This window comes from Diceros bicornis, chromosome 27 (assembly GCF_020826845.1).
Source record: "Diceros bicornis minor isolate mBicDic1 chromosome 27, mDicBic1.mat.cur, whole genome shotgun sequence".
Taxonomy (NCBI): domain Eukaryota; kingdom Metazoa; phylum Chordata; class Mammalia; order Perissodactyla; family Rhinocerotidae; genus Diceros; species Diceros bicornis.
Window position 1 is genome coordinate 5508277 of NC_080766.1, and position 17129 is coordinate 5525405.

General features: G+C 36.6%; 1 protein-coding gene across 2 annotated transcripts in view; it reads right to left on the reverse strand.

Moving 5' to 3' along the window:
• Nucleotides 1-17129, reverse strand: part of ZNF654 (zinc finger protein 654) — a 79142-nt gene that overhangs the window by 50694 nt on the left and 11319 nt on the right. For both annotated transcript variants that reach the window (XM_058570680.1, XM_058570679.1), the window contains exon 2: nucleotides 3995-4140. In XM_058570680.1, the coding sequence (XP_058426663.1) occupies nucleotides 3995-4140 (146 nt within the window). The remainder of the gene's footprint in view (nucleotides 1-3994; nucleotides 4141-17129) is intronic.

Sequence of the window (17129 nt, forward strand, 5' to 3'; positions counted from 1 at the left end):
AGAGAACAGTTCTAGAGGATATTTTATTCTCTGGATTGAGAAAATCCTGAAACTAATTCTAGTCCTTGCTTTTCCATGGTTAAGTCATCTAATCCCTCCCCTGCATTTTTTTGCTTAAACTAGCCGGAGTAAGATTTGTCAATTATAATCAAAAGTTCTTAATACATTTCCCATGTTCATTTAGGCATCATAGAATAAATATAAAAATAATATATTTCTGGGCATGGCCCAGTGGCGTAGTGGTTAAGCTGGCATGCTCCACTTCAGCGGCCCTGGGTTCAGAGGTTCAGATCCTGGGCATGGACCTACACACCACTCATCAAGCCATGCTGTGGCAGTGTCCCGTATATAAAGTAGAGGAAGATGGGCATGGATGTTAGCCCAGGGACAATCTTCTTCAGCAAAAAGAAGAGGATTGGCAACAGATGTTAGCTCAGGGCTAATCCTCCTCACCAAAAAAAAGAAAAAAAAAAAAAAATATATATATATATATGTATTTCTTAAAATAACATAGTTTTTTTAAACTGCTTGGCTCTTCCAAATCTAAATAATGTTATATCCTAAATTCTCCTCCCCTCACAACTTTTTTTTCAGCTTTATTGGGGTATAATTGACAAATAAAAATTGTATGTATTTAAGGTATACAACTTGATGTTTTGATATACACATACATAGTGAAAAGATTACCACAATCAAGCTGGTTAACATATCCATCACCTCACATAGTTCCCTCCTACAATTTTAAATATACACAAACTTTAAAAGAAGTACAATGTACATGTACTCTTTTAAATTTTTATACATATATATAAAATAAAAAACATAGTTCATATATATGAAATTAACACATCTTCAAGATTTAAAAATGCTTAGTGTACAGAAAGGCTTCAACCCTCTCTCTCACCAGCCCAACACCCCAGAATTAACAACTTGCAATATTTCTAACAGCTGTTGACAATAAGCTCTGCTAGTATTGGATTTACATTTTAAATATTACCTCGTGCCTTCCTGCTGTGACAGAATAGAATTTAACGCCGCACACAACCAATTCCATCTTCCCAATAGTTATTCATTATTATTATTTACTCTACTATTTATCTTTGTAACTTTACTTACACTTTTATTTATGGTTTCCTGTACTACTGACGCTCCATTTTGTAAAATAAGAGTTAAAGGAAGGATATTAGTGCCCTCGTCCTTCACTTTCAACTCACAATTTCCATCAAATATTCTTATATTGAAAAGTTAATAATTTCCCTCTGTTCTGTAACTATACTTTATCTAAAAGTTTAAAGCCAATAAACATCATTAAGAAACTATATAAATAACATTCAGTGCACAACTAAGTAGTCTGCTATGACTCTGTGTTCCTCTCCTGTTCAGATTATTTTTAATTTTTCTGGAGTGTCTAATTGCCTTTTTATTTCTTTTGTCTACTTTTTTTTTTTTTTAAAGATTTTATTTATTTATTTTTTCCCCCCAAAGCCCCAGTAGATAGTTGTGTGTCATAGCTGCATATCCTTCTAGTTGCTGTATGTGGGACGCGGCCTCAGCATGGCCAGAGAAGCAGCGCAGCGGTGCGAGCCCGGGATCCGAACCCGGGTCGCCAGCAGTGGAGCGCGCTCACTTAACCACTAAGCCACGGGGCTGGCCCTCTTTTGTCTACTTTTATCACTACCTTCAACAGTTCCAAATTCTCAAGATTAGTCTCAAGTCTCCATTTTTACTGGATATTTCCCTCTTGGAGGTGACACATCTGTAAGACCTAGTACTCGGCAGTGATTCTGGGACTTCTCTTCCTTCTGTCTTAAGTAAAAGCCACTTAAAGCTTACCATACTTTTTCTACTTTTCATACTTTACCACTGTCATCTGCTCTTTTATACTACACCCTCATTTTTCTGGAGTACATTCTCTAATAACTTCCCAAGAAAAGGTATGTTGACAAGTCAATCTTTAGGTCCTTACATGCCTGGAAATGTTCTTTCTACTCACACTTCAGACAGTTTGGATGAGTATAAAATTCTACATTGAAAATAATTTCCCCTCAAATCTTCAGAAACACTATTCATTATATTCTACCACTCTCTGTTGGCTGTATGAAGACTGGATACCAATCTGATATTTGTTCCTTTGGAGGTGACGTAGATTTTCCTCTCTAGAAGGTACTCAAAACTGTTTTCTCATTCTTGGCATTATGAAATTGCAAAATGATGTAGTTAGCTGAGTAACTTCTATAGTCATTGCGCTGAGCACTTCTTGGGCTTTTTCAGTCTAGAGGTTCATGATTTTCAGTTCTGGGAAATTCTTTTATGATGTCTTTGAAAATTTCCTCCAACGTATTTTCTCCAAGTTCTTTTCCTAGAACTCCAACTAGTTCAATAACGAACCTCCTACATGAAGCCACCATATCATTGTTTTTTGACACATTCCTTCTCTTTGGTTTTGTTCTACATTGTGGATTATTTCAACCTTACCTTCCAAATTTCCTACAACTTTAAATTTTAACCATCATATTTTCTTAATTTCTACAAACTCATTTTTGTTATCTCATCATTCATTTCACATAGCATGATATGTTGATGGTTTAACGTTATACATATCTTCTTAACTCTCTGAAAATGCTAATTATAGATTTTATATTTCTCTTTTAATTTATTTCTGTTTTCAATATTAATACTATTTCTTCCAGAATTTTTTTTTAAGTTCATTTTCATTGTACTTTTTTCATGTTGAAGGCACTCCTCAAATGTCTGATGATTCTTGAATACCCATTAATATTTAAGAATAAGGCCATAAGCAGATTAATCGGGAGCCCTATGAGCATGTCTAGAGCTTAGTGACTGTTGAGTTTTTCTCTAGGATAATTAAGTGACTAGCTAGCTGTCTCAAAGAGGAAGCTTTAATTGCCAGAATGCAAAGGTCACTTTGCATTCCAAGTCACTTAATTTCTTTAGAGGAAAAAAAAAAGCAGCAAACATTGTTTCCCCACCCTACTCTGGCCTTAAGGCCTGGTGATTGGCCTGAATGGAAAAACTGCAATTAACTCTTTTATCTGCATTCTTCAGAAGTATCTCATTTCCTACTCTCTATTTCATACCTTGCATGTTCAATTTTACACCTCTCTAGGATTCTGCGGAGAGGGAGGCAGGACAGACTGTCTTCCTCCTATCTTACAAGGCATAAAATAATTTTAACTCCTACCCACAGTTTTAAAAAATGTTTTACAAATAATCAAGTATACACATACATAAATAAATATATAAAACAATAAGAGTTTCACAAAATAATGCTTGTCCTACGAGACGTACTCTGATATTTTCTATTGCATTTTGTAATGTTGATAAATGATTTCAGAACACACTACTGTGATGTGAGCGCAGTCTGAGGCACAAAAAAAAAAAAATCAAGTTGTCACTAGCTCTGCCATGTTTCAATGACCACTCCTCTGTTTTCTGTCCCCCAGAAAATTGCTGAAATCTTTCATTCACTGCTGACTCTTCTCTATTTTTTTTCCACTCTACTTCTCTTACTTCTTTACTATAATTTTAGTAGGATCTAGGAGGGCAAAAAGGATAAACACAAGTGCTCAGTTTGTGATCCTTAACTCAAAGTCCTCTACAAGTATTTTTAAAAACCAGGGGTTGCCTAACTTCTTTCTGGCCTGATTTAAGGTCCCTCTGCTAACTATGATGGCCTCAATTGCTGTATTCTGGGACTTACCATTAGAGCTGGCCAAGGCAATCTGGGGAATTAAAAAGGATAGTGCTGGTAGTGACCATAAGAATCTGTAACAATTCCAATTAACTCTAAAACTAAAAGTAAAATTGTGGTTACATGTTCAAAATTAAATCTAGATACTTAAATGAAGAAATGGAAATTTATTTTTGAAGGAAGGCTTTAGAAAAGGTTCCTTCCACAGAGAAAATAATCAAAAAACAATTCTCAAATACATCAAGAAAAATAATACTTCGATAAGAAGTAAAGAGTACTTACAAAGCAAGGCTACTCAAAACATATTGTACGTGCTCACATTCATCTGGGAACGATGCACTGGCTGATGTAAAACAGCAAAGTGCAGTCTGAAGAACCTGAAGCTGTGGCAAAGGGACCTGCCATCTTCCAGCGTAATCTTCAACCACCTGACAGGGAAGCAATCCAAAAAGTACATTATTATAGAAAACGTTCCCAACATCTCACGTTCAAAATTTGGATAAAACTTACTAGATAAATTAAAACATTAGTTAACCATGAACATAAATGATTTAGGGGGAGAAAAAGTTCTATACTGTTTATTTTCATGGCATACATCTGAAAATAAAATTAACTATTATCTTTGAAAATGTGGAAAATAAATAGAATATATGAATGACTGCACTGTCCGACTTCCAAAACTTTACCAAACTTTGTAACAAATACCCTTCATGTCCCATATCTAGCTTTTGTCAAAATACCAATTATTAAATATTAAAATAGCTAGACAGTAGAATATAGTAATAAAGAAAATTAGAAATGAGTATGCATTATTATTGTCATTATTACTTATTAGACTGAACTCTAAGCATTCTGGCAACAAATGAGTATTAAAGATACAGTGGCGTAATGCTCTGATTATGAAAGTTTAAACTGTACCATATTATGGATAAAAGAGTCCAGAATATAATCGGTCTTGGCTCTGTCACTTAACTAGTTTTATGAATTGGGTAGGTCATCATCCTTCTCTATGCATTAGTTTCCTCACCATGAAATGGATATAATAATGCTTATCTTGCAGGTTTACCCTGAAACTAAATTGGCATAATTTATGAGAAAACATTTAGAACTATCAACTGCTATAAAATGTTAATATGGAAGACTGCTGTATTAAAACAATGAATTATATTTTAAAAATTCATCATATAAAACAAGTTGGCAAACTATAGACTACAGGCCAAATTTGGCCTGCCACCTGTTTTTGTACAACCCACGAGCTACATTTTTAAACGGTTGAAAAAAATATTTTGTGATGTGTGAAAATCATATGAAATTCAAATTTCAATGTCCATAAAGTTTAATTGGAACACAGCCAGGTTCATCCATTTACCTATTATCAATGGCTGCTTTCCTGCTACAGCAGCTGAGTTGAAGGGTTGTGACAGAAATCATATGGCTCACAAAGCCTAAAATATTTAATATCTGCCCCTTTACAGGAAAAGTTTGCCAACTGATTTAAAAGCTGGGAAAACTAGAGCAGAGTACAAAAGCCAAGAACACTCAGAGCTCAAGTACTTTTCACACTAATCACTTCCTATTAGGAGACAATTTTCCATGAGTCTCTTTATTTCTAGTTTTTCAAAAAGAGGCCTTGACTGCCTTCATCTTTTCAGAGTTATTTATAGGAAACAGCCTTGAAAAATAGAGAGGATGTCTCCCTCAAGAACAGGGAGCCTGTCTATACTGCCCAGTATAATCTTGACAATGTCTCCTTCTGGGGCAATGGTCAGCCAGATATGCTTGCAGATCATTATAAAAATTAGGGTTCCCTAAACTTGGGGTTCCTCCTCTGTGATGAAAACCTACTGTGAGTGCAGGATCCACCTGGGCCACTCGCATCACCTTTGCGGAACTTGAGGGGCAAGGGGAACCATTGTGAATATGAAGCTCAAGCTGCTTACTGTGCCATGAGTAATCAAGTCCGTTATCTTTGACCCAGGAGTTTCATGTGTCCTGCCAGCACCCATGAAACTGTGGCAAGCTAACTTAGATAAAATCTCAGACCCTTCACAGTTCTCTGACAATTCCAAATTACAACACCAGGTAGCTAGCACATGTCTCCAATGTTTCTAGGAACGTGTATGGATAAAAAAGAAAGCTAGAGGATATTATCTCTGTGAACTTGTATCCCCTCCAGATCTTATAGTCCTTACTAGCTGGAAAGTAAAAATTACTACTATGATGACCCTGAGTAGGACAGACTTTTCCAAACCACTACAGACCAAAAAAGAAAGAATATTAGATAAACAGTGGTTTCCTGGCTTTAAATTTTCTCTTCACTAGAATGTCTGACCAGCTTTATTGCCTCTTTTTGGCCACCACAACACCATTATGTGCCACATAAAAAATAGGTACCTGACAGTCTCACATTTTTCCTCTCCTCAGTCCCAAATAGCTTGCCTTAATCCATATCTACTTACAACTTTATTCACTTCCTATTTATAGGCTGAGTTTATCTCCTTAGAAGAGAAGCTTTCTACTTTCTCAGCTTCTATTTTCATTATAGCTTCCCTCATTCACCAAGATTCAACTACTAATACCCTGCCTCATATAGCTGAACCCAAATGTAACACCATAAAAGTCCTTGTGGGCAACACCTCCAATAGGTTTGCCAAAATATCTTTGAAGGGATATAAAAAAGCTGGTTAAAATTTACATATCTTCTTACACTGTTTAATACTACGCCAAACACTGCTAATTCATTATAACATTAACATAACACTATAACATTCACTATAACACTATTGCTCATCAATATTTTCCTTAAAATATGTAAAACTATATGATACATTGCCCTTATACTTTGAATTTTGTCTCCTGTGCTATAAGCGCTATCTAGGCACTCAGCTAATGAGAGCTGATACCACAACATCATCACCTGAATGTGCTCTACCAGGCCACAGTACAGCAAGCAACACATCTTCCATTTTTCCTTTTCTTTTCTATTCTATTAAGTTACAGTCTTAACATAATGGCCAGAATAATGCTCAAGTTGCTGCAAAAAAAGGAACAATATTTACCTGGATCTTTAAAATCAACTATTACTACAGTTCTAAATTTTTCAAGAAAATGGTCTAAGAAACAGGGGATCAAGATCAGCAGTTCATCAGGGATTGGTACAAACCTGTTTTTCATTTTAAAGGGCATAACAAACACTACTGCAATGCAATTTACTATAATTTACAGAAACTATATGAATACTGCTGAAAGACGTTATGACCAAGGCCAAAAGCACGCCATGATATAAGGGGAGTTGAAGAGAAGGGCAGAGATATAACCAAAGAAAGATTTACCAAGGCAAATTATTGTGAGAATGAGCACAGATTCATTCCCTGTTAAAACTGTTAAAAGACAGACTTAACGTAAACCTATTAAGGTAAAATTACATTCATTATTTAGGAATACTAAAATACGTCATCCAAATTACTAAGGACTGAAATGTGTCCCCGTAAAATTTGCATTGAAGTCTTAAACCCCAATGTGACTGTATTTGCAGACAGGGCTTCTAAGAGGTAATGAAGGTTAAATGATATCATAAGGAAAGGGTCCTAATCAGACAGGATTAGCGGCTTTATAAGAAGAGGACACACATGCACCGAGGAAAGACCTTGGTTAGGCCACAGAGAGCAAGCAGCTGTCTATAGCCAGGAAGAGCATCTTCACGAGAACCCAACAACGCTGGCATCCTGATCTCAGGCTTCCAGCCTCCAGAACTCTGAGAAAACAAAGTTCTGTTCTTTAAGCCACCAAGTCTGTGGTATTTTGTTACGGCAGCTGGAGCTGACTAATACACAAATGTATAGAAATAATACAAATGTAGCAGTTTAGGAATCCAAAAAATATCATATAAAGTGATCAACTAAAATACGGTTATCTGTTTCTTAACTGCGTTCTCCTTTTTTCTGATGTAACAACGAAGACTACCAAATACTAGTTTGTCACCGAGCAAACAACCCTCTTTCTAAATTTCTGTATTTCTAAATCCAGGTAATAATAGACTAGATCATTAACACAGTATCAAGCATGACTTTACTTCTATTAGTTGTCCATTCACATCCCTGTCATTTTCCTCCCTGAAATCTCCCACTGTCATCAACTTTCATTATTTCAAACACCTCACAGCTCACAGGCGTCAAGCTGTTCACTAACGTTAATTTCATCACTTGTTTACAGTGAATCCATCCACTTTTTAAATCTGATTAACAAACCAGAAGACATATCACAATTACCTTTCATTCTAAGAGCTTCAAAAAATGGCTATAATACATGCCTCCACTAATCTGTCGAACACATATTAATGCAATCTATGCACTGAGTAAATTTGCTCATTTTCTAAAAACCTAAAATAAACATTGTTAATCTTTTCCCCACCCTCTGCAGTATGATTATGTTATTCACTGGTAATGTAGCTACATACATACACATATTTCCTAGCTCGGTCCACTGAGAGGGGCTAGGAGCAACGACACCTCAGTAGCAATATACACACTTAGTGCCCACATTTTCGTTTCTAAACACTGTTCTCCAATAAAAGGAATTTGGGCTTTTCAAGCCTTCCTCCAGCAGGGCTGTAGCAGGGAAAATACAAGATGAGAGTGGAACATTTTGTAGTGCTAGAAAGTAATGAAATGCTGAAAAAATGATGAGATATAAGAACACAAGAGCCAACCTGGAGGAGCTCCTAATGGCTCGAGCTAGAACAATCCAAGCTAGAACAATAAATAATGATAGTATCGGACTTTAATCCATGGAACCAGATAAATATCCATGAGTCCATACTGACAGAAATAAATAATCAAATAAATAAATAAACGTTGGAGATGAGACAGCTCTTCTTCAGAGTAGAACCCCAATTAATAAACACAGAAGGAAAGAGAGAAACAGAGAATCACCATTAGGCAAACACACAGTAATAAATGCTGCAGACAAGATCCATGGATCAACACTAATACCATGTGGGCAAAAGCTTGAGGAGATTCATGATTTGCAGTCTCAAAGTATCTCCCTCAAGACATTTATCAACTACAAATAGAAAGATAGTAACTTCAGAGTAGAGAAACCCCACAGACATAAACTTAACCAAGCCATCAAGGTAAATATCACCAGTAAGAAATGAAACATAGCATTATCATAAATGTCTTGATATGATGCACCAAGAGTGGCTCAATGGCATTTTTGTGGTACTTCTGCCAAAAATGCATAAACTCATTCCAATGATGAGAAATCATCAAACAAACCCAAACTGAGGGATACTGTAAAAAAAACCTGATCAGCACTCTTCAAATGTGTCAAGGTGATGAAGACAAGGAAAAACTGAAGAACTGTTACAAAATGGAAGAGACTAAGGGGAAATAACAACAAAATACAATGTGAGATCAGAAATAACATCCTGGGACAGAAAAAGAGCATTATTGGTGGAAAAACTGGTAAATTTCTAATAAAGTCTGTAATTTAGTGAATATTACACCAATGTTACTTTCCTGTTGTTGATAACTGTACTATGTTTTCTATAAGTATAAAATTTGTTCAATTTTTAAAAATTTAAAAACGAAACTATTTTGTTTCAAACTTTTTCCTCAAATTTCAACGTTCTCATTTATTTTCTGGAGGCTACTTTATAAGTACAATTCTACATTTACATTCTCTACTTTGTTACTAACTACACATCAAGGTTTACCCTTGCCTATGGGTATTTTTTTAGAGTCAGATGGAAAAATAAAGCAAGTAGATCGGCAGCACTGTGGAAAGAGTACAGATTTTGGAGACTGACAGACCTGACTTTGTCATTTATTAGCTGTGTAACCTTAGCAAAGTTATTAAACTTCTCAGTCTAAGTTTCCTGTAAAATGAATTTAACATCATCTTACTCATAGAGCTACTGAAGAACTAAGTAAGATAATATATTAAAATCTAGGATAATTCCTGGGACATAACAAGAGCTATTACTACCAGTGCACTTTGTTCTAAGAAAATGGCGAGGTTAAGCTTACTTTGGTGACTTTTTCATTGCCATCAGTATGAAATGGTTAACTATTTGTTTCCAAGTGTGATTAATTACAACAAATTTTACTCACTTTTAGCAGGCAGACAAGCCACTCCCAAATAAAATCTATTAGAAAGCTACTGCTGAGTTTCAACTATTTAGTTCAATACTCATTGACATACAAAGTATATCCTAGATTCAGCAAATACAATGCTTCATGGCTTAATAGAAACTTGAGGATTCATTTTTTATTTCATGTTTTTACAGTTTTCCATTAAGAATGAAGAAGACAAAGAAAAGCTCTGTTCAAAAGAAGCAGTCACTTGTCATTTGACTTTTTCTATCAGGACAATCTAAAGAAAATCTAAAATTAAAGTCATAAACAAAAAAACCACCAAAATGATTTAGAAATAGATTCTAATAAGTTAAAAGTTGTTTGCGGGGCCGGCCCGGCAGCACAAGAGGTTAAGGGCGCGCGCTCTGCTGCAGCGACCCAGGGTTTGCCAGTTCGGATGCCGGGCGCGCACCGATACACTGCTTGCCGAGCCATGCTGTGGCGGCGTCCCATATAAACTAGAGGAAGATGGGCACGGATGTTAGCTCAGGGCCAGTCTCCCTCAGAAAAAAGAGGAAGATTGGCAGATGTTAGCTCAGGGCTGATCTTCCTCAGAAGAAAAAAAAAAGTTGTTTGGAATCTGCACAGGACATAATCTTTAGTAGCAAGCAACCTAAAACCCAGTTCTTTTGGGGGCTCAATAAAGCATATTGTTTGTTCAGCTCACTACTCCTTAAGGTGGTATTGTGGCAACATTAAGGTCTTCAATAGGTTCTGTGAACATAATAAGACTAAACCTTTTACAAAACGAAAAATGGAGTAAGCATCTCTAAATCTTAATATTCCATATAATCTTACTATTAAAAGGAATCTTCATGATTATCTAGTCGAAGCTACCAACCACAGCAGGAATATCCATTACAAGATCACTCCCAGAAGGCTCTCATCTCCTTTAGTTTTCTGCATCCATATGATGTGAGGCAGGTCAGGGTCCTCCACGTGGCTGATTACCTGCTTAAAAACCCAACTTTTTCTCTTAAGTAGATCCAAAGAAGGTAAACAGCAGGCTCATTTTCAAGGCTTTAGATAAATTTTGATCCCTGTCAATTTTTCATTTGATTCTAAACTCACTAGGGAGAGTAATATATTAAATGCTTCCCTCATAAACATTAAAATTGACACACAGACAAGGGAACCCCAAAAGACATGCTCAAGGAAATGTATAGGAACATTAAATGAAAATATGGGGTGAACAAACCTTTTTGTGTGCCTGCAGCTGACGGTATCCACAGATGTGTGTGCACATGATAACGTCTTAACTAGCATGGGCTAAGGAGAGCTCTGCATCTGACTTCAATTTAGCATGGCCTGGCCACAGATGGTACTGCAGGTATGGCTGAGGCACTGATTATATTACAGAATTTTTTTAAATGTCTTTTAGTCATATAGGCCTTTTAGACATTAGTAGGTAAAAATTTTTTTGTTCCTTCTGCCTGGTTTCTCAACAAAGACTACAAGCAGAGGATTAAACTGAAAAGTTGGTTAAGTTCATATGGGTCTTAGAACACTAGTGTGTGAATATCTAGCCTTTAAATTGTTATTATTAGTCCTAGATCGACTGACCTAATTCTGTCCCTCTCTCTCTTAATTTTGTTCTCAAAGAATAGCTCTTAGGTTTATGTGCCTTGTCCAAAGGCTTCTAGAGTCACTGTCATAATAATGTGGTCTCAAGTAGCTTCTGGGATTGATAAGTACATAAATCTAATCAAAGCTGTAGATGTCAAGATTTTATCTGAGTTCAACAAAGATGGCCAGTGGAGTTGCTGAAGTGAACAGTTGAAGAAGGGTCGGGCTCCTAATTATATAGTGCATAAATCAATTCTTAGGCTGAGTCAGAAAAAAAACTCAATGGAATTATTACAAATCCAACGGCCAAAAGTGAAATTTAAAAGGCCCGTGTCTCAAACACTAGCTTTTAAGTAGCTGTTGCTCAGTCTCAAGAAGAACTAAATTTGTTTAAAAAAGATGATATACTTAAAATAATAGTGGGAGAGTCGAAAAAAATTTAAAAAACTGAAGGAGGTCATGCTGATTAAGATGGAAGAAGAGAGGGACTTCCCTAAGAATAGGTTCACTCTTAGAAGCTAGACTGGCCAGATATGAAAAAAGAAAAAGGAAATATACATACCAAATTATGTCTTCTTAAAGATGGAATTAGGGGGAAAAAAGTATTTTAGTTGCTCCTCATTAGAAAGGAAGAGTGACTGGTTCCAAAGAGACCTAACAGAGGGACAGAAGTTAACTGCAGGATGGAAATCTCAGAGTGAACCAGACTGGAAATCCAACTGTGCCAAGATGCTCCTTTAAAGACATAGATGAAGTCCATGGTAAGAGCAAGCAAAAAAACACACCTGGAAGACTAAGACTGCTATATAAGGTAACATAAAATCTATACATACCTAAAAAGTAAAAAAAACTAGGAGACTACCTTCAAACACCTGAAGCATTTCAGGTGCATTTCAAATTACTAGTTATTACAGAGCACAATATATGGTATGGCACAGCGCCACAGAGGAAACTGACCCAGGAACTCAAAGTTAGGCCTCAGGGGGTGATTAAGGAAAAGCGACACTGCAAAAAAAGAAAATAAGAGGTCAGTTCTAGGTTTGATGTTGAGCTGGTAAGATTTTATTAAGTCAGGGAAACAAGAGGGGACAAAATCTGTTTGATTTGACGAATGCTTTTTGACAAACTCAGAATTCCTTGACTTTCATCTCTGATATTATGGGAAATCTTACAAGAGATAATTGAAGAATATGAAAGCCTGGGCCCAAAAGCAAAGAGGAAGGAAAAGGAAGACAAGAGGGGCCAACTTAACAATAGTCTAAAATGTAAACAAAAACAAAACCAGCTATGTTTACCTGAAATGGCACATCCTACTATTGCTGACAGTAATGTGACAAAAACGAATGTTTGCACTGCCAGTGAATTAGAACAAATTATGTAAGGCCTAGAATAGTTAAAAGCAGAGTAAAGAAAAGGTCTAGAAGAGCAGGTGGCAGAAAAAATATTGTCTTCACTGGGCTCCTATGAGCACACACGTCAGAAACATCAAAAGCAGGTCATTTCAGGTACCTGTTTATGGTTATTATCTGAATAATACAAATATGGGGCCAACAGGAGTGCTTCTATGATTTTAGCTCAACAGGCCTAAGAATTTCAGGGGGAGTGGCAACAGCCAAGGCAGCACAGGACTAAAAATGTGTTGGCATGAGGTTGAGGACAGAGAAATCCAGAGACAAGGGCTGAACACCAGGGCTGTGGAGACTGCAAGGCTGGAGCCTCATGGAGATTGTGCTTTGACCTTTACACATGACAAGTCAGTGATGTACTCTTCACAAGAGGCAGTATCGAAGCTGTGCCACTAAACAGAATCCACACTTACTGCAGCACAGGAGTACCAGGACAATACAGAAGACATGGAAATGAAAAGCTTTAATATGAAGGAAATCTAAAGGAGGAAACATCAAGCACGACCTGGTGCCCAGGGCTGCCATCCACAGTAATCTGTAAACTCTGCAAGACAGAAATTCAGATACAACTTTCAAGGGAAAAGAAATGTTTGAGTTAAGTGCTCTCAACCCCCACAAGATGTTAAACATACAGTGGCAAAATTAACCACTTGATGAATTTTCCCAGTAAAATTTAAGTACAAATCACAGACTCTGGCAGTTGGCACAACTGACTGGCACCTTGGTAAGGCTGCAACCAAAACTGACTGGGTACTCTGTTTTCTGTGCACCCATCTTCCTTCAGATATCACTAAATCCTACTGGCAAAGCAATATGAGTCAACTGTACCATGTACTCCTTTCAAGGAATTGCTAGTGTTTCTAAATTTAATGGGTGTTGGGCTGGTAGGGTAATAAATATTTGCTCTACTGACCTTCTGGATTCTTAACAGAGTAAGACACAAAAGAGATTGGGGGTTAAATAATTCTCCTGTAGAGGTGCAAAAGGAGCCACTCCCAATTGGAGGAAGACAACCGACGCTACAGCTCCTGAAAATTCCCCAGCACTAAGGATAGAGGCACACAGAGACCCACTGGCTCTGATTAAGCAATCTCCTGGTAAGGGAGGAATTTGGCATCTTAACCTCTTTAGAACTCTAGACTTTAATTTCTCTTTGTGAACTTGATAATGAGAGACAACTCATTTGACCAAATTTGATACATTATTACTTTTATTGACATTTGGTCCCCTATCCTCAAATTAAAACCTGAAAGAAAATTTTAAATTTAAAACTATCATAGGTAAATTAACTCGAAAACACAGAAGCAGCCTCTATTAAAAAGCCTTATCCTTGAATTACTGAAGTATTGCTAAAAAAGGAAAAGAAATTATGGATTCTACATTTCGATAAACTTTATCATCAGTTACTTGAAAATGCATTGTTCTTAAATGAGCATGAGTATCCTCAAGATTAATAAAAATGTCCATTTTGGCTAATGATTAATAATTTGTTCTTCCTTTTTTTAGAATCCACTAACTCTTCAAACCCGACAGTCAAAAATTCTACTGTTCATTTAGATTCCTTAATTGTTCCTTCTACCATTTATTGTTAATACTACCACCATATTCCCAGACATTTGGACTAGAAACCCAATGCAATTTCATAAAATTCTTTATGCCTTGTCTCCACATTCAACCAGATCCTAAATACTTTATTTCCATATTTCTTTAAACTGTTCCCGTCTCTACATTTTCATTGCCACTACCCAGCCAAGCCCTCAATTACCCCTTTTCTGAAATAATCCAATAGCTTCCTTCTTTGGTCTAGGCTTTAATTCTTTACCTCCTCTAGTCTATCTTAAAGCAATATTTTAAGATTAGTTAATGATGGCACTGCTTTGTCCTTGAACCTACAAATCCTCCTACAAAATTCAAAAGCCTAAATCAAGATCTGGACCAATCCATTTTTCCAATCTTAATACCTACCAACACTTTTCTGAGTATATATTCTAGTCCAGTGGTTCTCAAACTGGAGAAGAATCACCGGGAAGATGTGAAAAACACAGATTTCTGGGCCCCAGCCCAAGTTTCAGATTCTGTAGGTCTAGGGTGGGGCCAAGAAGTTGCATTGCTAATACTGTTCAGGTGATGTTCATACTGCTGTCCAGGGGAATCACAAACTACCCCCATTCATAAATACGTCATGTCATCTACCTTGTCAAAAATGATCTGCTCTACTCAGAATCTCCTCCTACCCATATCACTTCCTTTTTCATGCCTACATTTTTAATACTAACAATTTTTTAAGACTCAATTCAAATATTATCACATCCATTAAAACCTTCCCAAATTATCTCTATTAGAAGTAGTCTCTCCAGGTGAACTTCCAGAGGACTTACAATATATCACGTTAGTGGCGCTAATACACATTTTCCTGTTTTAGGGTTTATTTATATTTACTCATTCATTTATTCAAATCTTAATCAGTACTTACTATGTTCCAAGTACCCTGTTGCTTTCATTTTTAGTGGAAGGAAAATAGGTAAACAAATACAAATTAAACAGTGTTAAGTACCTTGGAAAACAAGAAAACACAAGGTAAGGGGAAAAGGGAATGTGAGAGGTGGTATGCTACTTTATACTTTATCTGGGGTGTTCAGGGAAGGCCTCCAACTCTCTGATAAAAGGATATTTGAGCAGGGTCCTGGAGCAAACCATACAGATATCCAAATGAAAAGTGTTTCTGGCAGACAAAACAAAGACCAAGTGCAAAGGCCAAGGGGCAGGAGCATACTTATTCAAGCTGAAGAAGGGGCAAAAACGCTGGTGTAGCTGAAGGTAAGTAGTGGAGGCAAAGAGTAACAGGAGACAAGTCAAAGAGCTGGACAGGGGCGGGACCGTGAAGCCTGCAGTCCACTGTAAGGATTCTGGCTTTGACTCGGAGACAGAAAAGAATGTAAGGTTTAGAAGAGATGTCACTCATGTCTTTAAAGGGATCACTTCGGCTGTGTGGAGAATAAACTGAGAAAAATTGGAAGCAGGGAAATAAAATAATCCAGGGGAAAGATGACTGTGGTCCGGGTCAAGGTCCTAAGAATGGACACACTAGTCAGATATGCCTTTTCTCCCTTACTAGAAGATTCAGTTCCCCGAGGGTAGGGGTTGTGACCTTTTCCTCCTTAAAGCCCCTATAATCATTAGGATCAAGTTTTTCACATAGTACACAGCCAATTTTTTCTTTCAGGAATACCTTCTACAACACTTTTATGGTACTTTATGTATCTAGATCTATGCCTAAAATAATTCAGTTGACTGACATTAAGAAAAAGTAAGTTATATACTGTCGGACAGACATACGCAGCATTTTATGAGCACCTACAAAAGTATGAGCACTTAACAGTTGTTCAAGTTAATTTCAAAATATAAAGGAGAGGACAAAGAATCTCAAGAGTTCTTCAGAAGAAGGACAAAACAGCTTCAGTTAATATAGAAAGTTTTCAAGAAATTGTAAGTAGAATAATTTCTTATTTTTTTCATAAAATCAGGAGTTAAGAAGGGGGTGCATAATGAGAGTTAAGTGCCAAGAAGGGAAGTCAAAATTGCATATCCACTCAAGTTTATAAACACAGGATGACATGCAGGAAATCAATAAGAAAGGATGAATGAGTTTTAAGATTCTCACAACTCGGTTCTACCTAATTTTTTTTACAACTTTCTCCCCACTTGATTATAAGTTATGTACACTCACTATAGTAAATTTGGGTAATATCTGAAAAAAAATCATCCATCATTGTACGGCTCACATACAACCATTATCAACATCTTGGTATATTTCCCTTTCTAGCTGTGTGACTTGAGGATAGTTGCTTAACCTCTCTGAGTCTCAGCTGCATCATTCATAAAATGAAGATAAAAATAATACCTATCTCACAGGGTTGTTGCAAAGAATAAATGAGAATGTAGGACAGGGGCTGACATACTTTTTCTTAAAGGGCCAGAAAGCAGCTTATGGGCCATACATTCTCCACCCCAACTCCTCAACCCTGCTGCTGCATCATGCAAGTAGCCATAGAAAATATAGAAATGAACGGACATACACCAATGAAGTTTTATTTGTAAAAACAGGCAGTACTGCTTGTGTCACAATGGCTTACAGCAAGGGTTCGCAACCTTCTGGTGTGTTTGGACTGTTGTTGGGTTATGTTTGTTTAGCTAGTTTTGAAATTCTTAAGAGAATCTTATAAAAACAACAAACAAAAAAACCTTAGACCTGCTCACCATGGAAATGCAAATACAACTTTTTGCAAATAATTTCAGAGAGTTAACAGA